The sequence below is a fragment of the Talpa europaea genome (assembly GCF_964194135.1).
Source record: "Talpa europaea genome assembly, chromosome: 10".
Classification (NCBI taxonomy): Eukaryota; Metazoa; Chordata; class Mammalia; order Eulipotyphla; family Talpidae; genus Talpa; species Talpa europaea.
This window is the reverse complement of record NC_140077.1, coordinates 26,146,909-26,174,691: the sequence shown is the minus strand read 5'-3', so window position 1 is coordinate 26,174,691 and position 27,783 is coordinate 26,146,909. Positions and strand designations below refer to the sequence as shown.

At 38.5% G+C, this 27,783-nt stretch overlaps 1 protein-coding gene across 1 annotated transcript in view; it reads left to right on the top strand.

The window, feature by feature from the left end:
• Nucleotides 1–9,927: 9,927 nt before the first annotated feature.
• The window catches only part of KIF11 (kinesin family member 11), a gene marked incomplete at both ends in the record, with an annotated part of 36,628 nt that continues 18,772 nt past the window's right edge, over nt 9,928–27,783 (top strand). The window contains 11 exons of the mRNA XM_084244896.1: nt 9,928–10,004; nt 13,236–13,368; nt 13,605–13,702; nt 13,790–13,868; nt 15,820–16,005; nt 16,118–16,242; nt 19,444–19,534; nt 20,439–20,681; nt 24,030–24,125; nt 25,656–25,744; nt 27,272–27,359. Of these exons, the coding sequence (XP_084101022.1) occupies nt 9,928–10,004; nt 13,236–13,368; nt 13,605–13,702; nt 13,790–13,868; nt 15,820–16,005; nt 16,118–16,242; nt 19,444–19,534; nt 20,439–20,681; nt 24,030–24,125; nt 25,656–25,744; nt 27,272–27,359 (1,305 nt within the window). The remainder of the gene's footprint in view (nt 10,005–13,235; nt 13,369–13,604; nt 13,703–13,789; nt 13,869–15,819; nt 16,006–16,117; nt 16,243–19,443; nt 19,535–20,438; nt 20,682–24,029; nt 24,126–25,655; nt 25,745–27,271; nt 27,360–27,783) is intronic.

The following is a 27,783-nucleotide window of genomic DNA, read 5'->3' as shown; positions in this document are numbered from 1 at the left end:
TGGCGGGGGCCGCGGCCCGGGCTCAGCGCGGGGTCTGACGGGCTTTGGCCGGGAGCTGCGGCAGCCCGGCCGCCCGGCTTTCCAAGGCGGGGAGGGTCCGGTCCGGGTCACTCGGGCGCACGTGGGAGGCGGAGGTGTGCACCTGGGGGTGGGGTGTGTGAGTGTGTGTGTGTGTGTGTGTGCGCGCGCGCGCAGGACCTCACGCGCGCTCGGAGGACGCAGGGGCCATGTTTGCGGCCGCGTCCCCGCTGGCTGGGGGCCCGGCCCTCGCAGGTGTTGGAACAAGGTCAGCCGGCGCTGCGGCCTCAACTGAAAACGGATCCGCGGCCCGCGGGCTCCCTCTACAGTGCGGTGGGGTCGTCAGCCACAGGGGGTGAAGTTAGAATCGGGGTCCACCAGAGGGAGGCCTGGACCTTGGAAAAGCCAGCAGCCCTGCGAAAACCGAGGTGAAGGTGGGACAGGCCAAAGCAAAACAAGGCTTTCGTGGACTTTCAAATCCACAATAGAAACCAGAACTTTTTACTACAACGTAACATACAGGGGTACGTTGCAGTTTATGTAACAGTAGTAGTACTACTACTACTGTAGTTATATAACTACTATGTAACCGTTTGTGACTGTAATACTATTGTCAGTTTACTTTCCCTGATGACTATGGTACTTTGCATCCGAGAACAACCGCATAGTTGCTGTGGATCTTACTTTCCATTACATTATTTTATGGGATTCTTGAAGGAAGTGTGCAATTAGGAATAGTGACTCCTTAGCTTAAGTGCTTTTAGGTTTCTGTGTGGCAGACCAAAGACTGCAGCCAAGAACAGTGTTCTGACTCGTGTTATCACTTCAGCTGGGAATTCAGAAGGAGGATCTTTTAATCAAGTGGATGTTGGATGGATGAACAATGAGGTGAAAATTACTACATGCCTTCAGTGGTGTCTGCAAATATGTGATCATAAGAATGTTTAAATTACGGGCCATCCCTGGTGGCGCAGCAGTTGAGCGCTGGGCTCGGTTCGATACCCGGCCCCTGGCGAGGGTCCCACATGGCGCGCAGCCCTCTCCTGCCGCCCGCTGCTCCCCTCAGCAGTGTACTTCGGCCCTTCTGTCTGCTCTGCTCCCGGCTCTGGCTCTGGTGAATTCTCTCACCCTCCCGCACTTCTGACTATACCCAGTGCTTGTATAAATAAATAAGTAAATAAATCTTAAAAAAAAAATGTTTAAATTACAACCAGTGTGGGCTAGTCAAATATCTTGGAGCAGTTCATCTGAGTGTTTATACAGACTTTTGAATATATGCTCACTTAGGAATCTATGCATGAATTGGGGTTACTGTGGATTCAGGCTTTGAAGGACCTGAAACATACTTTGGAGAACCACTTATAGAATACAAATTAAGAATACAAAAGAAAAAAAAAAGAATACAAAAGTAGGAAAGTAGGAATCAAAGTAATTAATATTTAGGGAAAAATTACAATATATTAATCAAGACTTGAAGATTCAGGGACCCTCCCCGGTGGCAAAAGGGGTTAAGTCTCAGCACTATGAACCTATCTGCAGCCACTGCAGCACAAGTTCAATCTCCCACCAGAGAGCTGAACCATATGGCACAGCAGACTTCTCCTGGCTCCCCTGCTGCTCTCCTCAGCAGTGTATTTCAGTAGATCTGCCTGTTCTGCTCCCCACTCTGTCTCTGGTGAATCCTCTCACACACACACACACATTCTACCTCTGGCCTACAACCCAGCTCTTGTATGTATAAAAAAAAAAAAAAGACTTGAAGATTCAGGACCCTTTTCTTATGAGATCACCTAAGCTATTAGAAATACATAAAAATGCTTCCCTTCTAACAACCCCTTGTCTGGGACCTGTCTAAGTGAACATCACTGAAGTTGAAATTTCATTACCTTCTTGATAAATGTCCCTCTGATTGGAGTGTGTGTACTAGCATAAGAAAGGATATTATAGTTTCAGTAGAGGAAATAAGTGGAAAGAAACTAACAATTTTGAGAATTTACTATGTGTTTGACATTGTACACAGATCTTATTTAATTTTCACAACCACCCACCCCGCCCCTGTAATAGATATTCTCTACTTACTACAGCTAAACAAGCCAAAACAGTGGAATAGAGAGATTAAGCAATTTACCCATGAATGCACAAAAAAGTAAAGCTGTATTTTGAACCCAGCACTGACAGAGTCCAGAGCCTGTGAAACTTTCTTATTCTTTTGTTGACTTGACAAATATTTATTGATTACATTTAATGTGCCAAATGTTATTAAAGGTGCTAGGGAGATAGCAGTATACAAAAATAATGTTCTGTCTTCACGGAACTTACTTTCTAGCTGTGTGGGGAAAACAGGCAATAATCAAGTAAATAAATGATGAAAAGTGCTATAGAGAAAAATGAAGAGCAGGCTAAATGGATAGGAACTAATGGAGGAGGAGACTATTGATATTTTAAATAGGATTGTCAGGAAAAGGCCTCTGTGATGAGGTAACATTTGAGCAGAGCCCAGATGAGAAAAAGTGGGCAAGATGAAGATCCCGGATATAATCTTTCCCACAAGTATAAAATGTGAACCACCTAGACACCTACTTTAGAAGCAGAAAACAGTAATACGACAAGTCACTCCCTTGTCACCGAAGAAAGTGTTAGATACATATTCAAATGTGAGTATTCTAAAACACACCTGAAGCCAAATGTTGGTTCATCTGTGCTATAGTTTCCTTTCATTAGCCCAGATTGAGTACCATGGAGCTCACTCAGGTGTTCCTAATGAATTGAGGGGAGAAACCCAGTGGCAGATTTGGCAAATTGCTAACATTTAGAAAAGCAATGTTTTGAACTAATCTATTTTCTTGTTAAATAATCAAAAGATAATAGAATCTCCTGAATTCTCAGTCTACCAGCTCAAAATTTTGTGCTAATAACTAAAGAGAAAGGACATCTAAAAAATTAATAACAAAATAAAATTTAAAGTTATGTTCAACATGTGTTTACTGAGCATAGGTATATAACCCTATATGGTCACAAACATGAATTAAAAAGGTCCTGGCCTCAACTAGTTTTTGCTGGAGTGGGAGGAAGACAGCAAAGAAAAGGGATAGTACCAATGTCCATCCAATTTCTGCTCTCCCTACAGTCTTACAAGTTCCAAACATGCTCCTAATGTAAGATAAAATTTCACCATATTAGTCTAGTCCCAACTGACCTGCATAACAAGTTGACATAACAAGTTACCACAAGCTAAGTGGTTTAACAAAACAAATTCATTCTTGTAGTATGAAGGCCAGAGTCCAAAATCAAGATATCAAAGTCACACTCTTACTCAAGCGTCTTAGGAAACCAGGCCCAATAGAGCATACTATGTAAGAATCTATTCATATAAAGTTAAAAACCAGGCAAAAATACGTAGTGTTACTACGTGATTTGCACATCAAAGACATCTTTACAGACACATCACCCAAAGCAGTGATAGTGAAGGCAAAGATAAACAGCTGGGACTACATCAAATTAAAGAGCTTTTGCACAGCAAAAGAGACAATAACAAAAACAAAGAGAAACCCCACCGACTGGGAGAACATTTTTGCACCCAACACTAATGATAAAGGACTGATCACAAAAATCTGCAAAGAGCTGATGAGACTCAACAACAACAAAGAAAATAATCCAGTCAAAAAATGGGCAGAAGAGCTAAAAAGAAACTTCTCTGAAGAGGAAATGCAAATGGCCAACAGGCATATGAAAAAATGTTCAACATCACTTGCCATCAGGGAAATGCAAATCAAAACTACCATGAGATACCATCTTACACCAGTGAGAATGGCACATATTAAAAAAACTAGCAACAACAAATGTTGGCGAGGGTGTGGAGAAAAAGGAACTCTTCTGCACTGTTGGTGGGAGTGCAAACTGGTCCAACCACTGTGGAGAGCTGTGTGGAGATTTCTGGACCTACTAAACATAGAGCTTCCATATGATCCAGCAATTCCACTCCTAGGTATTTACCCAAAGGACACAGAAACATCAATTCCAAAGAACACCTGCACCCCTATGTTTATAGCAGCACTGTTTACAATAGCTAAGCTTTGGAAACAACCCAAATGCCCAAAAATAGATGACTGGATCAAGAAGATGTGGTACATATATACCATGGAATATTACTCAGCATTGAAAAAAGATAAACACATGCAATTTGCAGCAACATGGATGGCGCTGGAAGGGATCATGCTCAGCGAAATAAGCCAAAAAGAAAAAGAAAAATACCGGATGGTCTCACTCATAGCAGGAATCTAGAAAACTTAAATAAGGGACCAGGAAAATGAATATAAGAAAGTGAAAATCAAAATCAACAAAAAACTATGAACCAGAGACACTTTTAGGGGGGCGGGGGCGGGAGGGGAGGGATTGGGGTCAGAATAGGGGGGCTGCAATTGTATGGGGAATATAACAAAATTTATAAAAAAAAAAAAGATGCTATAAAACAGGAACAGAATAAAGACTGAGAAAACATGAGGCTCTTACAATTAGAACTACTGGATCTAAAAATACTATAGCTAAATTAAATAAATACATTAAATGGGCTCAGTAGCAGATTAACACAAGTAAAGGAGAGAATTAATGAGCTCAAAAGCACATTGTTAGAAAAAACACACAACTAGGATAACAGAGGAAAAAAAAATACGTAGTGTTAGAAATCAGGTTAGTGGTTGCTCTTGGAGTGGCAGTGATTGAAAGGGAAAATAAGGGAGGCTTCTGGGGTGTGTTTTATGTGGCTGTGTTCAGTTTTTGAAAATAGACTGGGCTGTACACTTATGATTTTTTTATATTTCTGTTTGCTGTACTCCAATCTTTAAAAATCTCCAAAATCTTTAAAATCTTTAAAATCTCCAAAATCTTTAACTCTCCAATCTCCAAAATCTTTAAAAAAGTAAAACACAAAAAGATAGAAATATATTACCAAATATGTTTGGTTCTTGTTTGAATCCTAATTTGAACAAAACTATTGTGTGTAAAAAAGAAACATTTATGAGACAATCAGAAAAGTGAAAACATTGATTGTATATAATTGTGTTAATTTCTTGGTGTGTTAATTGCTTTTTAAATATATATATGTGCTGAAATAATAATTCATGGGGAGGGGGAGTAAGCTAAATAAAACAAAACTGGTCAAGAAATGACAATTATTGAAGCTGGTAGTGGATGTCTGGCAGATTTATTATACTATTCTCTTTGCTTTTGTATCTGTTTGAAATTCTCCATGATAAAAGTTTTATAACTCAAGTTTTAAGTACAGTACTATAGTAATAAAATACACTTTATAGTATAAATACTTTATAGTAATAAAAAAGCAACATGAATTTTTAAAAATGTCTATAGATAATTGATTTATTAACTATAGATCTATTTGTTAAAAGTTTTCCTAAGTGAATACTTGTTTTCCTTAAAGTTTGAGTTTCTTTATGGTTAGTACCTGAAATATTAATATAAAAATCTATAATTCATTTTCCACAGTAAAATTACTCTAGATTTATCAATAAAGATGGACCCAGATCTTGCTTTAGATGTTGAGGATACACCAGAAAAAAGAACAATCAGGTTTCTAGTTTTGTGGGGTTTACATTGTAGTGAGAGAGATAAACAAGTAAATTAATACTTGTATAAAGTGACATAGTGTGATTAAAATAATAGTAGGGCATCCACGGTAAGTTTTCCTGCTGTCCAGTTTCAACCAACTAACAACTCTGGGACTTTCCTTCAGTCATTGCTACTGTCCCTGTGGGTGAACTGCGGTGGTAAAGATCTCACCATCTGTATTAAGGGAGATGATGCATGTCCTGGGCTGCTGACAACAGAAGCATGCGTATGAGACATTTTAGGTAGGAGCTCAGCAAAAGGTCAGAGCCTATGATTCAGTGTTTGGGTTTCATAGGCAGCTGTCAATGGAGATTTAGCTTCCTTGGCCCTTCTCAGGAACTCTCTTCCCAATTCCCTCTTGGGATTCCCCTCCTACATCCTTTTTGCTCCAATGTCCTGTTAATAATTTTCTCAATTAGCACTTGAAAGTTGGGGATGGGCAATCATCTGCTTTTCCTTCCTTACTGTTTTGCTTAGGGCTTTTCTCATGATCTTCCCTTAATAGCCTAGCTTAAAAGTTATACATTGTGAACATTGTTTTTTCTTTTTGAATTCTTGTTGTGTGAACACTAATTCTCCTAGATGCCTTTGGTGTCTAGAAAGAGTCCTGTGTAGGGCAAAGAAAAAAACAGCAGAGAGAATGAAACTTCTGCATCTTCTTTTGCTATGTGGAGAAAGTAATACATGGGGTTGAAAATCTACTTTAGATAGAGTTCTTGGGGAATGTCTCTCTGAGAAAGTGACATTTAGGTTGTGACTTAAAAGGTAACAGGGAGTCAGTTATAAGAACAGGTGAGGGGAAGACTCCAGACAGCAAGAGTCAATAACAAAGGTTTCGGACAGGAGAGTCTGGCATGTTTCCTCTTCCTTTCTCTCCCAATTAATCTTTGTTATTGAAGTTTTACTATTAGAATATTAATAACTGTAACCAAAACTTGGACTTGGGGCACTTATTACACAAGGATTTGGGAACTATTTTTTATAGGTTTATGAACAGTTCATGAACTGTGTTTTTTCCTCAATTTATAAAGTACACACAGATATACTGCTTTTTCTCCTTGGTATTCATACCCACAAGCATACAATAATAGAACCTAACATGATTCTGGTAGCTATGGAAATAGAAAACTAAAGTCAATGGATGAAGAAGATGTGGTACACATAGACAATGGAATATTACTCAGCAATCAATCTCAGCAACATGGATGGAGCTGGAAGGGATCATGCTCAGTGAAATAAGCCAGAAAGAAAAAGAAAAATACCAGATGGTCTCACTTATAGCAGGAATTTAGAAAACCTAAATAGGGATCAGGAAAAAAGACTATAATAAAGTAAAAAGCAAAATCAACAAGCAACTATAAACCAGAGACACACCACAGGCAGAAGAAGGATCAAAACGAGGGGGGTGGGAATTTTACAGGGACTATAACCAAGATGCAAGTACATACATTGTACAAAAATGAAAAATGTAAAAAATGTATAAAATAAAAAAATTTTTCTTGTTATTGTTAAAATAAAACTAAAGTCAAGCACTCCTCAGCTATTCACTAAAGAATTTCATAGATGTTGCTCAAGAGTGTTAAAAGGTTATACAATTAAAGTGCTTATGAATATATGGGAGAGTGGATGACGGAGTTTGGCACAGGGGGTTGGATGAAGGGTGAGTGGAACGTGTACACAATGTAATCCCAAAGTTAATATTTAAGAAATTAAGAAATTAAAAAATGCTTATGAATAATTTTTAAGGACTTAGAATAATGGTTCAGTTATATTAAATAAAAATTCAGAATGCAAAACCACATGTCATTCCAATTGCTTAAAATATAGGCAATTAGAAAGGACATCAACATATTGATAGTGGTAATCACTAAATGATGGAAATCCACTATCCACAAATGAGTTCCAGAAAGAGCAAAAATATGAGTAAAAATGTCCAATGAATAATTCTAAAATATTTCTTAGCACTGAAGGAAATAGGTTTCCAGATAAGGGATTCACTAAATGCTCACGCCAAAGGTTAAAAATAGATGCACACTAAGGATATCATGACAGAATTTCAGCCCCCTAAAGGGAAAAATACTGTTTAAGAAAGAACAGAGAGAGGGGCCTCCCTAGTGGCCTAGAGGTTAGATCTCAGTGCTATCACCTCTAAGGCCTGAATTTCATCTCCAGCCAGGGAGTTAATCCAGGTATGGCACAGCAGACCCCTCCTGTCTTGCCTGCTGCTTCCCTTACCAGTGTATTTCAGTAAAAATCCACCTGTTCTGCTCCCCACTCTGTCTCTGATGAATTCTCTCTCACACCCCCACCTCTGCCCTATACCCAGTTCTTCTATGCAAAAATAAATAAAATCTTTAAATAAATAAATAAATTTGAAAGCTCTTAAAGAAAAGAGGGCACAGTTAGGTGGATTGTAAAACCATCACAACTATCTGATTCCAGAACATTTTAATCATCCCCCAAATAAACCCCATCGCCATCACCTCAAGACCCTGGTAGCCATGATTCTACTTTCTGTATTTGTAGCTTTTTCTATTCTCAGCATTTATACAAATGATTTTTCACCTAATTCTTTTGAATGTTACCTAATGAAGCAAAAAACCTTGAAGAAATGAGTAAGGATTTTGAGCTGGCGGGATTATTCTGGATTACCCAGGTGGGTCCTAAATATATGTATTCTTATAAGGAGAGGCAAAAGGAAATTTGACACAGAAAAAGAGGAGGCAGAGAATGGAGGGATGAACCACAAGTCAAGGAATGCCAGCAGCGAGGTACATAAAATGGCTTCTCCCCTAAAAACACTAGAGAGCCTGATCCTGCCAGCACCTTGATTTTGACCCAGTGAAAATGATTTAAGACTTTTGCTCTCCAGAACTATAAAAGAACACATTTTTGTTGTTTCAAACTACTATGACTTTGTGGTGACTGTTAGAGTAATAAGTAATAGAAAACTAAGATACACCTCCAAAAAATGAAGTAAAAATACTTAGAATCTGGAATGCAATATACAACCTATATAGAAATGCAGTGTCGGGGTAGAATAAAATTTTTAGATAAGCAAATTCTCATGAAATGTATTCCCTCCTCTGTACTCTTTCTCAGGAAGCTACAGGATGTACATCAATCCTTGCAGAAAGTAGTCCTAAAATGCCTATCTGATCTTGCTTGTTGTCATTTTGCAATGAAGAGTTCTTATCAGTTAAAGTATAAATCCAGAGTCCTAAAAATGAAATTCAATGTCTTTTTCATCAAGACTTGGTATCATAGTAGCCTCACTTTATTTTTTTTTTAAGATTTATTTATTTACGCATACAAGAGCTGGAGGACCGGCAAGACGTGGGTGTGTGTGTGTGTGAGAGAGAGAGGATTCATCAGAGACAGAGTGGGGAACAGAACAGGCAGACTGACCTAAGTACACTGCAGAGGGGAGCAGCAGGCGAGCCAGGAGAGGTCTGCCGCGCCATGTGGGTAGCTCCCTGGCGAGGGGCGGGGCGGGGATCGAACTCCTGCTGCAGAGACTGTGGATTGCTTCATAGATTGCGTCTTAACCCCCTGCGCCATCAGGGCGGCCCTATAGTAGCCTCCTTCCAAGGCTTCCTAATTATTCTTCAAGACTATTCTGGATGCTGCTTTCAGAGAGTGGCTGCTTTGGCCCTCTGGCCTGTGTGCTCCCGCGGCACTTTCTTACAAATATCTCCTAATAACTGTAATCACGACCACCTTTCCTGCGTGCTGACGCGTGCCAGTCTAAGCTACTTAGCCGCACTACCTCATTAATTCTCACTGTAACTCTCGGAAACGTTGCTGTCGTTTCCATTTTGCAGATGAGGTAACACAGCTCAGAGTCTGCACGTAATTGGAGCAAGGCCGCTTTAAGCGCCGCAGCGCCGCAGCGCCGAGCGCCGAGCGCCTCTCGTCGCTACGCCGCGGGCCACGCCCCGAGGGTCGGGCTCTGCTGACGACACCCGTCCCATGGTGCTTTGCGCGTCCGCGCTGCCATTGGCCGGGCGTCCGGGCTCCTTTTTCAAATTGAGGCGCCGAATCGTTGTTCGGTTTCCGGGCCTTCCAGGAGAGACGACGTCGGTGCCTCGGGGGCTGCGGCGGGTGCGGGGCTGACGCCGGGGCTAGCCAGTGCCCCCAGTGGAGAGCGGGACGCCGACCTGCTCGCGCCGCTTCCTTCGGCCACGCCTGCAGCCCGCAGGGGCGGTGGACCTCGCCGGCCGCCCAGCCCTCGCGCCCGCTGCGCCCGAGCCCGCGGCCAGGCCTGAGTGGTCGGCGGCCGCCGTCATGGCGTCCCAGCCGAATTCCTCCGCGAAGAAGAAAGAGGAGAAGGGGAAGAATATCCAGGTGGTGGTGAGATGCAGGTAGGCAGAGCCTGACGGGGGCCGGGGCGTCCGGGCTTCGCTGCTGGTTGGTTTCCCTGCGCGGTCCCGGAATAGGAATTTTGCAATTTCGGGGAGACGCAAACCTTGGTGTTTCATAGCTCCCCGCGTTCTGTTCGAGAAAACCATGTCAGGTTACCGTGCGGAGTAAATGAGCGTGTTTTTCAGAAGAAAGGACTTTTTTGGGGAAGTTTATAGTTCAAACGGCTACTCAGAATTGATCACAATTTCTTTAGTGAAAAGTGTGTTCTTTTAAAAAAAAATCTGATGACGAAGATTTAGTTGTCATTTCTATAGATCACTCCTTGCAGCTTGTTAATTTGGAAATAAGACTGTATACCTGCTTTGTGGATGTTTTATTATTTGTGTTGGGATTACCTTCCTCTCCATCACCTCTAAAAACGTAGTTTTTTGTTCTCTTGATCCCAGATGCAAAGTTTTCTTACACTCTGCTAACCATCACCGTATTTAAATTTTGAAAGTTAGGTCAGAATGAGTTTATGTTTTTAAAAGGTCAAGGAGATAATTTAGGGCAGTATAGATAGCTGTCTGATTGTGCTGTGCCTTGGTCTTTTCTGTACCAAGGGAGACAGCTTTTTCGGGATGGGTTGGTGTTGTTATTCAACTCTCCTCGACTGACTTGAATAACTACCCAGTTTTAAAATGATCTAGAGAAGAAAGAACATACCTGTACAAACTAATGCTCAGAGGTTGATTTATTCAGCTTTTTAGAGGCCTTTCACAGTTTAATGTGTGTTTTGTGTGTCAGTTTTTGTTGCTGTTGTTTTGACAGCTATTAGCAACTCTTAGGTAAATCCAAACTTACTGTGAAGTTAAAAGTCTTCTTAAATAATGTATCAACAGGTTTGGTTATTGCATCCCCAATTTTGGTGATTTGAATCGTAGATATCAGAGGTAGTAGCTTTCTCAACTAGTTGTGAGAGAGGAAGTTTGGTGATATCTTAAATCTAGCCAATTACCAGTTGCATTCTAGAGCGTCTGTTGTCAGTTACTTGTTTTGAAGATGAAATAAACAGCCTATATAATAGATGCAAATATTTGTTAGGTTATTTTGATCATTTAAAGGCAGATTGCCTTTTTTATTATTTTATTTTTGTAGTTTTCTTTATTGTTACAAAATGATCAGACCTATAAACATTTTATAAGGAACAATATAATAAACATCTGTATAGTCATCATCCACATAAGAAAGGAGACAGCCATTATAGCTGTAACTCCAGTCAGTGAATCTCTCCCCATCCCTCTGCCCAGTTAAACATTATCCTGAACTTCATGTTTATTATCCCCATACAGTTCAAGTCTTTTTTTTTTTTTTTAAAAGATTTATTTGTGCATTCAAGAGTTGGGGTGTAGGCCAGAGGTGTGGGGGATAAGAGGATTCATCAGAGACAGAGTGGGGAGCAGAACAGGTGGATTGACTGAAATACACTGCTGAGGGGAGCAGCAGGCAAGACAGGAGAGGTCTGCTGCCCCATGTGGGTAGCTCCCTGACTGGGGATCGAACTTGTGCTGCAGTGGCTATGGACCACCCCATAGGCTGTGTCCCAACCCCTTGCGCCACCAGGGAGACCCTCAAATTTGTTCTTTTGACCAGTCAAAAATACGCTAGGGAGTGGGCCGTTACCAGAAGATGTTGAGGTATGATTTGTCTAGTAGTGAAAGGAAAGATAATTTTGTATTTGACATTTTCTTCTATAATATATATTACTCAATGGGAAAAGTGAGCTCAGATCAAGGCACAGGCGGTTGAGCACAGCCACGTGAAACTGTCTGCAGCCTCCACAGCGCTGGTTTGATTCCTGGCTGGGCTGGCCAGGGAGATGCTCACGTGGCGCAGCAGATCTCTGCTGTCTTGCCCGCTGCTACCCTCAGCAGTGTATTTCAGTCAGTCTGCCTGTTCTGTTCCCCACTCTGTCTCTGGTCTTGTGAGTCCTCTCACCCTCCCGCACATCTGGCCTGTAACCTGGTTCTTGTATAAATAAATAAATCTTAAAAAAAGAAAGAAAGAAAGAAAAGAGGTCTGTTTATGTTTAAAAAAAAATACTCCTCTCTTGATTGAACATTTGATGGTGTGGTGTGAAATGTACAGTAGCTTAGGTGAGAAACTGTACATACCTCAATAAATTGTTACCTCAATTTAAAAAAAAAAAAAGAAGAAAAATATCTCTTTTGGCCCAGATTTGTGTTGATTATATAAATATCTTTTGGATGCTATTCTGAGGACTGTTTTTCTTTTTAGCTTTCTCATCATTCCCCATAGAATATAGCATTTATTAAGTAGTATAGTTGAACAGATGAGTGCTTGTGTGCTAAGTATAGTAGTAGGCACTGGGGAAATAGTAAATTAAACAGATTTCTTTATCTACATTGTGATATTGGTACTACTGTTAGCCCCATTTTTTAAATGAGGAAACGGGACCAAAGGACATTAATTACCCAAACAGACTTGATCAAGAGACCTCACTGCAGAAATGACTAAGGAAGAGTTTAGCTTAAAAGGTTTCTTCCCCAGAATCTTTCCTTCACTCTTGCTTCCTGCCACCCCGATCGAGACATAAAACATTAAATGTTTACTGTTTGTTTCTATAGCACCCTGTCTAACATAACTCTTTCTAAATTTCACTTCTCTATACTCATTTGTTTTATGTCTCTGTTCCCCACTGGACTTCAGTGTGAGGACAAATAAGTTAATGCATGTAAAGCATTTGGAACAGTGAGTACAGGTACACATTGCCTGCAACAGATCAGTCATTATGTTTACCTGCTTTTTAAATTTGTTTCCAGTTATTCCCTAGCAAGTTAGTATTTTGAACAAAAATTTGGCATGTTTTTTCTATATCATACTCTTAACTTGATCAGCTGCCAAGAAGAGTGGACATAGAATTCTGAAAAATAAGTTTTGTATTTTTATAAGTTTTTAATTCTGCTAGCATCTGCTCCAAGAAACTGTCAGAATTGGAATGTTTTTATACATTTAAAAATAAAAAAAGCCCTAACTTTATTAGGGAATTGACACTCTTAAAGTTCTGTTTGGCTTAGTTGTATTTATTTATTGCCCTTTTATGCCCTATCACCAACAATGTAGTCAAAACCTCACATTGTTCTTGTCTAAAGTAAAATAGTTAATGAAAAAGTCATCAGTAACCTAATAATTAAGACTCCTTGAATAACTTTGTGTATTTCTTTTTGGAGACCTTTTAATTTGGCAGAGCGGAAGGCCAGCGCCCTCTCTGTGGTAGAATGTGATCACGCACGAAAAGAAGTTAGTGTCCGAACTGGAGGACTGAATGACAAGAGCTCACGGAAAACATACACTTTTGATATGGTATTTACTTCTTAAGTTTTTATTATCCACTTATGTAAAGTCATCCTAGTATAGATATTTTTTCTTGGTTCTAATATACAATTTTAACTTGATTGGACTCTGAGTTGTCAGATGGTTTCTATTGCTTGAGTCAGTGAACGTATTAAAAACAAAAATATTAAAGTTATATACATTATATAAGATTTTAGGGATTTTTTTTCTAAAGACTTTTATTTTTTTATTTTTTTATTTTTTAGGTTTTTGGAGCATCTACTAAACAAATTGATGTTTACCGAAGTGTTGTTTGTCCTATTCTGGATGAAGTTATTATGGGTTATAATTGCACTATTTTTGCGTGAGTGAAACACTGTTTTTCACATTGGTGAACAGGTTTAGTTGCGTAAATTTGTTTTTTCTTTAATGTCTTTGTTAATCTTGACAGATATGGCCAAACTGGCACTGGAAAAACCTTTACAATGGAAGGTGAAAGGTCACCTAATGAAGAGTATACTTGGGAAGAGGTACTTATTATTTATATAGCATTTATATCACTAAAGTGACTGAAATAAAGCTTGGCTAAGTGCTTCTGTCTTGAAGTAAAGAAGACCAGACTATCCATATAAAACATGAATTTAGGATAAACTACTTTTATAGTAAAATTGAAGTATATGGTATGGTCCCTATTTAAAAAACATTGGAAAATAGAGGACCAATACACATGGTACAGTTAAGTTATAAAGAGGAATCTATTTGGGACTGAATATTTAGAGCAGAATATTGTGCACATGTGCAGTATGAGTAAGGTTTGAAGAAAAGACTTTGCATTGAGTGAATGAATCTCGTAAGTTTAGCCTAGCCAGGGGTGGTATAGTACTTTATTAATGATGACCTTGAGTGTTCAAGAAATTAAGGTAACTGTTGTTGAATATTATAGAAAGCACATTTCACAAAGATTTCCACTAAATGTGTTTAAATGATTTTAAGACTAAGTTTTCCAAATTATTAACATAAAGAGAATGTAGATTGTTTTTTCTAGTGGATATGTAGTTGAGGCATTTGCTTACTTTACAAGCATGGATAGTAAGGTTACAAAATTGTGAGGCCTCCCTGGTGGCTCAGGGGGTTAAGCACCGCACTATGAAGCAATCTTTAGCCTCTGTAGCATAAGTTTGATCCCCGGCTAGCCAGGGAGCAACCCACATGGCGCAGCAGACCTCTCCTGTCTTGCCCATTGCTCCCCTCAGTAGTGTACTTGGTCAGTCTGCCTGTTCTCTTCCCCACTCTGTCTCTGGTGAATCCTTTTACCCCCATGCCTCTAGCCTGTACTCCAGCTCTTGTATGTATAAATAAATAAATCTTTAAAAAAAAATAAGTTTACAAAATTGTAATGTTAGGAGGTATGGAATACGCTTATTAGCGTAGTTTCAAAATTTGGAGAGTCATAGCAGTTTTATTAAGAATACTTAAATATATTAAAAACAGCCCTGTTTTATGTCAGAATTAAGGAATATACTATGAGAAGGGCTACTGTTCTGATTTAAATGGTGGTATTCTCATGAAGAAAATTGGAAAGGATTATTGAAATTGGCTTTATAAATAACTTGGTTCAATTGGTTTCTTTTATTTTTTAATTTTTATTTATGTATTTAGCATGGAACTGGGGTGTAGGCCAGAGGTGCATGGGGTGAGAGGATTCATCAGAGACAGAGTGGGGAGCAGAACAGGTGGATTCACTGAAATACACTGCTAAGAGGAACAACGGGTGAGACAGAAGTCTTCTGCACCATATGTAGGTTAGCTCCCTGGCTGGGGATCAAACTCAGGCCATAATGATGTAGTGCTGAGACTTAACCCTTACACCACCAGGGAGGCCCCCCTCATTTGATTTCTGTGTAATATTAGACATGAAGTGCCTGGCATGAAGTACCTGGTAGATTGTGGAAGGTATGAAAAAGAATAATTGTTGTTGAATAGGCTGTTGTAAATGACTTGACTTCTCTAACATTAAATTACTTTCTTTTTAAATTTTTATTCGTTTTTTTTTTTTTTTTAAGATTTACTTATTTATGCATACAAGAGCTGGGGTAAAGGCCAGAGGTGTGTGTGTGTCAGGGGAGGGTGATTCACCAGAGACAGAGTGGGGAACAGAACAGGCATATTGACCGAAATACACTGCTGAGGGGAGCAGTGGGCAAGACAGGAGAGGTCTGCTGCACCATGTGGGTAGCTCCCTGGCCAGCCGGGGATTGAACCCATGCTGCAGAGCCTGTGGATAGCTTTACAGTGCTGTGCTTAACTCCTTGCACCACCAGGGAGGCGCTAGTTTCTTTTTTAAAACTAGTTTTGTCATACTTATGTTTGAATGTATTATAATGTTTAAATTACGGTAAAGGAGGCCCTTGTTATGTGTATTTTAGCTGCCACAGTAAATGGCATTCTTCTTTGCTTTAGTCCTTACTAATATAATTTCAGGATCCCTTGGCTGGTATAATTCCACGTACACTTCATCAAATTTTTGAGAAACTTACTGATAATGGTACTGAATTCTCAGTCAAAGTGTCTCTGTTGGAAATCTATAATGAAGAACTTTTTGATCTCCTTAATCCATCTTCTGATGTTTCTGAGAGACTACAGATGTTTGATGATCCTCGTAACAAGGTAATTCAGATTTGAGAATGAAATGTTTCCGAATGATGATGTGTGATGATTTGAGGTGTCAGTATACTTTTTTTAAACCAATCTAATGGATGCTCTTTTGATATTTGGTCAGAGGGGAGTAATAATCAAAGGTTTAGAAGAAATTACAGTACACAACAAGGATGAAGTCTATCAAATTTTAGAGAAGGGGGCAGCAAAGAGGACAACTGCAGCAACTTTGATGAATGCATACTCTAGGTAAGAAAGCCACAATCTCTACCACAACCCCATTTTCTTTGTAAGAATTATGAACTTGGGGGAAGTCAAATTGGAGTGGGTCAAGATATGGGTCATATCTACTTAGATGGTAAGCAAGATTGCATGACTTAGTCATTGTGGTTTATTTTAATTTTTTTTTTTTGTAAAGATTTGTTTATGCATACAAGAGCTGGTGTACAGGCCAGAGGTGCGGTGGGGGTGGGGTGAGTGGGAGGATTCACCAGAGACAGAGTGGGAAACAGAACAGGCAGACTGACTGAAATACACTGCTGAGGGGAGCAGTGGTCGAGACAGGAGAGTTCTGCTGTGCCATGTGGGTTGTTCCCTGCCCGGCGGGGGATTGAACTCGTGCTGCCAATTGCTTCACAGTGCTGTGCTTAACCCCTTGCACCACCACAGAGGCCCCCATTTCGGTTTATATGGAGAGCACCGATATTAGAAGAATGTTAAAAAACAAATAAAAACAAGTTCAATTAGCACAGAAATACTAAGCTTTTTTTAAGCAGAAGATTTTTTTTCCCCAAGAGAAATACATGGGAGCCCAGGTTGAAATGTGACTGCTATAGTTGGTTTAGGGATAGGATGCTTAGAGGCTTATTTCCTTCCACTTCCTTCTTTCCTTGAATACTTTTCTGGCGCCCCTGTGGGCACTTAGAATAGTTTTTCAAATCCCTGGTTGAATTAGGTTTAGAAGTCAAGTGACTTCATTCTCTTTCCTCCCTCTCCCCCCCCCCAATTTTAATGAGGTATGATTGATAAAAGTTATATATATTTAGGTTGTACAACATGATTTTTTTTTAAGAATGGCTTAATATTAATGAATTTAGGGAAATAGTCACTAACGTTGACTTTCAAGGGGAGAAATGGGCATATTTGATGGTACCCCTTTCAGATGAATCCAGGATCTTAGAAATGCAGTTTACCAGTCAGAGGTCACTTTTTTCTGCTGGTCTTTGAAGGAAACATAAAGCATATTAGAAAGAGTTATGGGTTGGAAGTTAGATATTTGTGTTTAGTTCTAGTTCTGCAGTTAGCTAGATCCTGTGATGTTAGATAAAGTAGTAAATTTATCTAAATGTCAGTTTCCCCGTCTACAAAATGATCATTAGGGGTACATTTCTTATTTCTTTGTTCCTTTATAGTTGGAAGTTGCTATAATATGCTATAACAATTGTAATTGCAACTGTATAAAATATGCATATATTTAAAGAAAAAAAGAAAAATAATATGGAAGTAAATAAGATTGTGTAATTATGGATGATTTCAAAATTATAGTGAAGTTTTTGCTATAATAGTTTTCCATTTTTAAAAATTGATGTAAGCCAATCAGAAATAAGATGGAAATATTTATTCATTTGTAACTTAATTTTATATGGAATTGAGAAGGATGAATTTAAGATTAGTAAAATTTCTTTAAATATCTTTCTCTGAAATATAAAATCATTCTAGTCTCTATTTCTATGAGTTTGATTCCCTCCCGCCCCCAGATTCTATATATAAATGAGATTATACAGTACTTATCTTTCTCTGTCTGATTTAACTTTCTTACAATAACGTCCTATAGGTTCATTCAAGTTGTTGCAAATGACAGTAGATTGGAGTAAAGATCTCTTTTTATAGTTTTATGTAATAAAAAGAAAGAAAATATAATTCAGTTTTTCAATATCCGAGTTGACTTCTATATTATTGCATTTATTCCAGAATCCTAGATTGGAAATGGTAAATGATGGTAGAAAAACATGCGATGAATATTATAATTTAGAACTATAGTTTATAGTTTTCCTTCTGCTCTTCCCCTTTTATGTAATTTAAAATAGCTTATTTTTTTTAAGATTTATTTTATGCAAGAACTGGGGTGTAAGCCAAAAGTACAAGGGGTGAGAGGATTCACCAGAGACAGAGTGGGGAGCAGAACAGGCAGATGAACTGAAATACATTGCTGAGGGGAGCAGCGGGAGGGGCAGGAGAGGTCTGCTGTGCCATGTGGGTTGCTCCCTGGCAGGTCAGGGATTGAACTCGTGTTGTAGAGGGTGGCAGTAGCTTGATAACGCTGTCTTTAACCCCTGCCCCACCAGGGAGGCCCTAAAGTAGTTTAAATAATCTTTATAAAGATGATACTTGAAAAATTTTCAAACAACTTGGAAAATACAAATAAGAAAATTAATAATTACTCTAGTCACCATCCATGGCACTAACAAACATAATGATGTTTATCAGATGTCATTTGTCCAGAAAAGGGAGATGTCTTTGGTTATCCATATAATTTTTTTTTTTTTTAAGATTTATTTATTTATTTATATAAGCACTGGGTACAGTCAGAGACACGGGAGGGTGAGAGAATTCACCAGAGCCAGAGCAGAGAGTAGAACAGGCAGAGTGACGAAGTACACTGCTGAGGGGAGCAGCGGGTGGCAGGAGAGGTCTGCGCACCAGGTGGGACCCTCACCAGGCGGCCGGGGATCGAACTGGTGCTGCAGAGGCTGCGGGCAGCTTCGCAACCCAGCGCTCAACCACTGTGCCACTGGAGAGGCCCCTGGTTATCCGTATAATTTTTGTTTCCCTCAGAAAAAAGCTGAATGTCAGTATATAGCATAGGATAGACTTTAGTACACTGTAGTGTAGCCAAGATTATCTTGTAGTGTTTTAGTTGTCACTGTTATTTACTATTTCTGCTGTTGGAGGGGGAGTAATAACCTATTTCTGATGATATTGTCAAAGCAGGGCAATATAGTTTTATACCAGGTGACATTGAGGGAAAGTAACTGATGACTTGCTTTTTGCTGTTTGAATTTAGGGCAATGACATATTTCAAGTGGTTCTTATGAATAGGAAGATTGGTCAAAAGCCTTCCTCTCTAACATACCACTCAACTGTCCCAACCTCATCCCACCCCACATTTAGGTTTTAGAGGTGCCTGAGGATTCTGGTTCCTAACCCTGTAAACATATTTCAGATAGCTTCTATTCAGGGCCACCTCTGCTGGAAGCAGGTACAAAAAGTCAAAAACCTAAACATCACTCTACCCACTGCCTATCTTCTAAAATCTTACTGATAGCTCCCTTTTGATACTATCTCTGTCCTTTTGGATTTAGATCTTTGCTGTTTTTAATATTTTGTTACAGAAAGCTTATATAATGTTTTACATTTTAATGACTAGGCAAACTTGATCTTGTTTTCTAGTCGTTCCCACTCAGTTTTCTCTGTTACAATACATATGAAAGAAACTACAATCGACGGAGAGGAGCTTGTTAAAATTGGAAAGTTGAACTTGGTAAGCATTTACCTTAGTATCAGTTTCATTTTTTTCTCCTTCTAGCTTTATGGAGATATAATCGATAAATAAAATTACATATTTAAAGTGCACACCATGCTGATTTGATATACGTACAGTTTGTGAAATGATCACCCCAGTCAGATTAATTAACACATCCATCACCTCACATAGTACCTGCTTTTGAATGAGAACATTTAAAATCTAGTCTTCCCAAATTTCACTATAGTATTATTAGCTATAGTGTTCATACTATACATTAGATCCTCAGAACTTATTCATCTCATAACTGAAGACTTGTACCCTTTGACCAGCATCCTGACATCGCCTTCACCTCAGCCCCTCTCCAACCATCATTCTATATTTGTTTCTGTGAATCCCCCCACTCCTCTCAGATTTTATATATATAAGTGAGATTGTACAGTATTTGTCTTTCTCTGGTTTATTTCACTTTCTTCATTCTTTCTTGTTGCAAATCATAAAACTTTCCTATTTCTCATGGCTGAAAATATTTTGTGTGTGTGTATAACATTTTCTTTATCCATTTATCCATCAACAGACATTTAGTTTCTGTATCTTGGCTATTGTGAATAATGCAATGAACTTGGGAGTATAGATAATCTCTTTGAGATACTGATTTCATTTTCTTCAGATACATATACATAGTAGTAGAATTGCTATATCATAGGAGTTGTGTTCCAGTTTGTTATTCTTGATCATCTCATAGTATAGTTTGAAATTTTGTGCTTTTAGATAATATTTTATAGTCACTATTAGCTTTGTAGTGTGTTGTTAATTATGTAAAACTATTTTACTGATCATTTAATAAGTGTAATATGAGAATGAAAGTCTTCAAGTATAAATCTGGTAGACTGACAACTTATTTTTATTTTTAAAATTCAAGGTTGATCTTGCAGGAAGTGAAAACATTGGTCGTTCTGGAGCAGTTGACAAGAGAGCTCGGGAAGCTGGAAATATCAATCAATCCCTGTTGACTTTGGGGAGGGTTATTACTGCACTTGTAGAAAGAACACCTCATGTTCCTTATCGAGAATCTAAACTAACTAGAATTCTCCAGGATTCTCTTGGAGGACGTACCAGAACATCTATAATTGCAACAATTTCTCCTGCATCTCTCAATCTTGAGGTAAACCTTTCAAAAGGTATCTGCAAGTATAGTAATTATAGTTGTTATTTAGCTGTCATTTATTTAAAAAGTTTATTAATTCTTTGTAATTCTATACTATAGTAAAAAGAATTCAGACATTGTATATGGACATAGGGTACCACTGTAAAGAGGTTGGATGAAGTAGTCTCGTGGTAGATGAAATTATAGTACATTTTAAATAATGTAAGTTGTACGGTGAAAACTATAAGACATTGACAAAAGAAAAGAAGAAATAGAGAAATGGACAGGTATTCTTTGTTCATGGATTAGAAGAATTAACTGTTAAAATGATCTTCTTAGCTGAGAAATATACAGATTCAAATAATCCCTATCAAAATTGCAATGACTTTCAAGAAAATAGGCAGCACTCTGCCTGCCCATCTGTGCCTGAGCAGGTGCTTTTCACCAACCCTCTCCCTCTGTAGGGCAGCAGCCTCCCTGCCTGCCTGTGACCTGTACCTGCTAGGGCTTCTCCTCACTGACCTCCCTCAGCGGAGTCTGCTTTCCTGCAGCCATGCAGACCTCTCTTAGCAAACCTGTCCCTTCTGGGGCAGCTCTTCCTGCCTGCTTGTGTCTCCTTTACTTTCCTGTCCCCTTTCCTTAATAAAACTGCCCTTTAGATAATAAAAAAAAAGAAAGAAAGAAAATAGAAAAACATTACTAAAATTTGTGTGGAACTACAAAAGATCCTGAATAGCCAAAGCAATCTTGAGTTTAAAAAAAAGAGAGAGAAATTTACTCCTCAAATTCAAACTATACTACAAAATGATAGTAATCAAAATAATATGATATTGAAATAAAAACATGCATAGATCAATGGAAAAGAATTGAGAGCCCAGAAATAAACTCATACATATGGACAGTTAAGACAAAGAAACCAAAACAAACATTGGAGAAAAGGAAGTTTCTTCAGTAGTGTTGGGAAATTGGACAGCCACATGCAACGAAATGAAGCCTAGACCATTATCTCAAACCATACACTAAAACTAAGTCAAAGTGTATTAAAGACTTGGATGTAAGACCTGAAACCATAAAATGCATACAAGAACACTTAGACTTTACATACCTTGGAGATACTTTTGGGTACTCCAACAACAAGGGGGCGGGGGGGGGAAGAAAAATAAATGATAATACATCAAACTAAAAAGTGTCAGCACAGCAAAAGAAACTCCAGTAAAACCCCAAATAACCAAATCAAAAAATGGTCTAAAGATATGAACAGAACATTTTCCAAAAAGGATATACAAATAAACTATAGATACAGGAAAAAAATCTCATCTTCACTTAATGTTAAAGAAACACAAATCAGAAGCACAGTGAGATAGCACCTCACTCTTCTGAGAATGGCCTATAGCAATAAGACCAGAAACAAGTGTTGGTGAGGTTGTGGAGAAAAAGGAACCTTCATATACTGTTGGTAGGAATGTAAATTGGTACAGTCCCTATGGAAATGGTATGGAAGTTCCTCGGAAACTAAAAATACATCAACCATATGATATTTGGCTTCTAGTGGGGGACTATTGGTACTTAAGTATCAGTACCATATGGTACTTCCGTTTCTAGACGGAATTGTTGAATATGAAAACATAATTTGAAGAATATGAAAACATTACTTTGAAAAGATCTATGCATCCCTTTCTTTATTGCTGCACTACTTACAATAGCCAAGATATAGAAACAGCCTATGTGCCCATCTACAGATGTTTAAAGGAGATGTGAGATATATAGATACATAGACTATATAGGTATGCCTATATATGTGTATGTATATATATATATATAGAGAGAGAGAGAGAGAGAGAGAGGGCGAATACTATTCAGCTATGAAAAAAGATGAAATATTGCCATTTGTGACAACATGGAGGGAGTTATTCTACATGAAATAAATCAGAAGACACATATTGAATGATTTTACTCACGCGGATTATAAAGAAACAAAGCAATGTTCACAACTGTCATTACTCTTAATGCCAGGGTGTCTCTAGGTACCTAAATTTCAACTGAAGGAGAAGCAGGTTAAGTAGGGAGGGCTCTAAACCATGGCTCTTACAAAAAGCCACATGTAAGAGTGCATGGGGTGAAGAGGGGGTGAAGAAACCACATCATTACAGCCACGATACTGTGTCACTCCATGAAATTAGATCTTAACAGAAGTCTGCTGAACTTATTCCAAATTTGGTGCTTCACAAGAACCAAATGAAGCCTATCTGGTTCACCTTTTTGTTGATGCCAAACTATGGTATCCATGCCAAACATGTCACAGTTATGCCCAAAGATACCCGGCTTGCATGCTGCATGTGTGGAGAATATTAATAAGAATCCACAATGAAGGGAAACATTTTGTTTTCAAAACAAGAAATTTCTCTCTGTTATTGGTAGTTCTGAATGTTTGATTTTTTTTTTTTTTAAGATTTATTTTATTTATGCATCTAAGAACTGTGGTATAGGCCAGAGGTGGGGGGAAGGGAGGCAAGAGGATTCACTAGAGACAGAGTGGGAAGCAGAACAGGCAGATTGGCTGAAATACACTGCTGAGGGGAGCAGAAGGCACCATGTGGGTTATCTCCCTGGCTGGGGCTTGAACTTTTGCTACAGTGGCTTCAGATAGCTTCCTAGTGCTGAGACTTAACCCCTTGCGCCACCAAAGAGGCCATGTTAGATATTTTTTATCCATGGGATCAAAAGGACCTGAGTATATTATTGTAAGTGGAAAAATAAGGGGCAGAAATCCGGTATTGGCAGTTTTTCCATCTTCATCTTTGTGTGGATTTTTAGTATAAATGTCCATGTTTTAGTGAACAAGTGTCAGTGGTTCAACTTTATAACAATTTTAAATAAACCTGTTAAATATTTCTGGACAATACCAACATTTGGATATTTTTAAAACAAATAGATTTCTTATTGATGGCAAGTAAAAGGTATTTGTGGCATTTGTACCATACAGTAAATTCCAGCCATTCACCGTATTTTCCTGAGTTGTGTTAAATGTAGGTACATGTTTATATTGTCCATCTTCTGTGCTATTTCTGTAAGTTTGCTGTTATACTATTTTAAAAAAAAAAAGACAAAGCAAAGAAGCAGACAAAACAAACCTTAGATTTGGACTACAGAACTGAGGTTACTGGAGTGTGGGGAGCGGAGGGTACAGGGAACCCAGTGGCTTGTGGTGGGGGACTATTGGTACTTCAGTGATGGGCATGGTGTGATACCATATATTTTGGGAAGTGTTAACCTATATTACTAAGACAGTGATGTAAACCAGTATTACTTCAATAATAATGATGATGATGATGAAAGAATATAACTATTATCAAAATTTCTTCACAGGAAACTCTGAGCACATTGGAGTATGCTCATAGAGCAAAGAACATAATGAATAAGCCTGAAGTTAACCAGAAGCTCACCAAAAAAGCTCTTATTAAGGTAGTTGTGAGTTTTTTATTGAGTAATACAATCTTGTTTGACAAATGTGAAAATAAGGAAGTAAAGTAGAAAACTGTTAAATACTTTTTAAATTGCCAGTGGTAAGGCTTTTTTTCTTAATGATTTAAATTACATCATATGTTAAAAGTTTTTTTTGTCTTATATGTTGACTTTACCAGTTCTAGAGAGTCAGCAAAATTTGTACTTATTTACAAAATTTATTTAGAGCTTTAGGATATAATTTACATACTATGACATTCATCCACTATAAGTCTTATAATTCAGTGATTTTTAGAACATTTCTGGGGTTGTGCAACGTCGCAATCAATTTCTAGGAAATTTATATCATTCTATAAAGTTTCCTTTTGTCCTTTGCAATCAGACAATCCCCATTTGCTTTCTGTCTATAGATTTGCCTTTTCTGTACATTTCCTATAAATGGAATTATACAATAGTTTATTGCATCTTGCTTCTTTTCCTTGGCAAACAGAGACCATTTATGTTGTAACATTTATTAATAAATTGTTTCTTGTTTTTCTTTTTGCCAAATAATCTATTAACTGATAATAAAACTTTTTGTGTATCCATTCACAGATGGACATTTGAATTTTTGCCAGTAATGTGGCTGTGAACATTAGAGTACAAGTTTTTGTGTCCATGCATTTTCATTTTTCTTGGGTAGATACCTAGCAGTGTAATTCCTGGGTTGCAAAGTAAATTTAAAAACTTTTCCAAAGTGGCTGTAATTTTAATTTAGCTTCTTTCTTGTTTTATGTGACAAAATGTTTCAGGTTCATGTTGAATGTTTCTTGCTCCCCAGTCTGAGATCAGGCATTTCTCTAAGGAATCTTGTTTCCTTTTAGTGTAAAATGCTATTTGGAGACCAACATGGATACTTTCTTCAGCAGCCTATGTTTTTATGTTCATTTATTTTTTTTTTTAATTTTTTTTTAAAAGGGGCAAGTTTTTTTTATTATTATTAATTAATTTATTTATACAAGCACTGGGTACAGTCAGAAGCATGGGAGGGTGAGAGAATTCACCAGAGCCAGAGCAGGGAACAGAACAGGCAGACTGACGAAATACACTGCTGAGGGGAGCAGTGGGCACATCAGGAGAGGTCCGCGCGCCATGTGGGACCCTTGCCTGGTGGCCGGGGATCGAATCTGCGCTGCAGAGGCTGTGGGCAGCCTCACAGCCCAGTGCTCAACCACTGAGCCACCAGGGGAGGCTCTTTATGAGTACATTTAAAGGCATTTTCAAAGCCATAGAAAGACTTTATCCTAAACAGGTTAATAGTGAATAAAAAGTATAGTTATGACATTTTTTGTTTGTTTACTGAGGTAGCATTGATGACAACATATTATGTTTTAGAGGTACAGGGTCACACATCTTGGTTATGATTTTTTATCATGTTTATACATTACAAAGTGTAAAAAGTTTAACTTTGTTTTATTTGTGACACATCCTCCCCAAACTAAATAAATAAAAAGTTAATTTCTAAATTGGTATCTAAATCTTCTTGTCTAGGAATATACAGAAGAGATAGAACGTCTGAAGCGAGATCTTGCTGCAACCCGTGAAAAAAATGGGGTATACATTTCAGAAGAAAATTTTAGGTAAGCCCTTGGCAATGGAAATTAAATTCCTAGACTAAATATTTTCTGCTAATAGTCTGTAAGAAGTACAATTTACTTATGTGACAGTAGGTAAAATCTTTATATCTGCTGTATCCTATGAATATTTTTGTTTTGATGTTAGATTTTTTTTGATGTTATTAAACAGTTTATTTTTTTTTTCAAACTTTTTTTTTTTTAAAGATTTATTTATTTATTTATTTTTTTTTGTTTATTTATACAAGCACTGGGTACAGTCAGAAGCGCGGGAGGGTGAGAGAATTCACCAGAGCCAGAGTGGGGAGCAGAGCAGGCAGAAGGACCGAAGTACACTGCTGAGGGGAGCAGCGGGCGGCAGGAGAGGTCTGCGCGCCATGTGGGACCCTCCTCCGGTGGCCAGGGAGCAGCCGGGAATCGAACTGGCATTGCAAAGGCCGCGGGCAGCTTTGCAACCCAGCGCTCAACCGCTGCGCCACCAGGGAGGCCCATTAAACAGTTTATTTTTAGATTTTTTATTTATGCTTACAAGAACTGGGGGGGTAGGTCAGAGGTATGGGGAGGTTAGAGGATTCACCAGAGACAGAGTGGGGAGCAGAACAGGCAGATTGACTGAAATACATTGCTGAGGGGAGCAGCAAGCGAGACAGGCGAGGTCTGCTGCACCATGTGTTATCTCCCTGGCTGGGCATTGAACTTGACCTAATGCTGCAGTGGCTGCCGATAGGTTCATAGTGCTGAGACTTAACCCATTGTGCCACCAGGGAGGCCCCAGTTCTACAGTTCTTAATCCCTTTCTCACTTATGACATCTGATACCTTCAAGTCCCAAGCTTTTCCTAGATTATATGGGCCGTTGGTATACCATGTACCTGATTACACTTAGATTCTATCCCTTCACTTCTAGTTCGTTTTTTGTTTTTTTTTTGTTTTTTTTTTTTAAGATTGATTTATTTATGCATACAAGAGCTGGGGCACAGGCCAGCGATGTGGGGGATGAGAGGATCCACCAGAAACAAAGTGGGGAACAGAACAGGCAGACTGACTGAAATACACGCTGAGGGGAGCAGGGGTCAAGACAGGAAGAGATCTGCCTCACCATGTGGGTTTCTCCCTGGCCGGCCGGGGATCGAACTAGTGCTGCAGAAGTTCAGAGGTTGCAGATTGCTTGATAGTGCGGTGCTTAACCCCTTGCGCCACCAGGGAGACCCTACACCTCTATTTCATGTGCGTTACAGTTCTCTGTCACCATTGTAGCTTCTCAGATTATACACACATAGATGCTTTTTCCCCTCTCATAGCCAGGGATTCTCAATTTTAAAATAGAAGTCACAAGAAAAATATTCCATTTATGAAATAAGGACAAGGGATACATTTGTATTTTACAATATGTATTTATTGGTTATTGACACTTAGGCATCAATATTATGACAAATGGTAAAGATGATGTGTAACTGCCACAATTGTGTTAGAATAAACTTTAATAGAATTGAGAAAAAATATTAACTGAAACTCATATTAATCTGTATTTTAGAGCCATGAGTGGAAAACTAACTGTTCAAGAAGAACAGATTGTAGAATTGATTGAAAAAATTGGTGCCGTTGAAGAGGAGCTAAATAGAGTAAGCATTCAAAACAATATTGAATGTCATATGAAAAGCAATTACTGACATTTCAGAATGTGAGAAACCTGATATATTTTCTTGCTGACCCATATACTAAAGTTAAGTGTATGTTATTGATAATTTTACCATCATCAGTGATGAAGAAACTGTTGTGATATGTATATTAATGCTACCTTATAAGAAATTAACTGAATTGTATTTATTGTAAGTCTAAATGGTGAAATGCTGAAAAATTTTCATTAATGTGTTTATCAGATGAGGAAATGCAGGTATTGGGTTAAACCAGACGTTAAACAACAAAGGTGGAAAGACCTGACCCTTTTCTGTCATGCTTAGATTGGCAGTGTTGGAAGGAACCTGAATACTTAACCCCATTGTACTAGACCAGTTATTTGTTTTTAATGAATTTACAGAAAGAAAC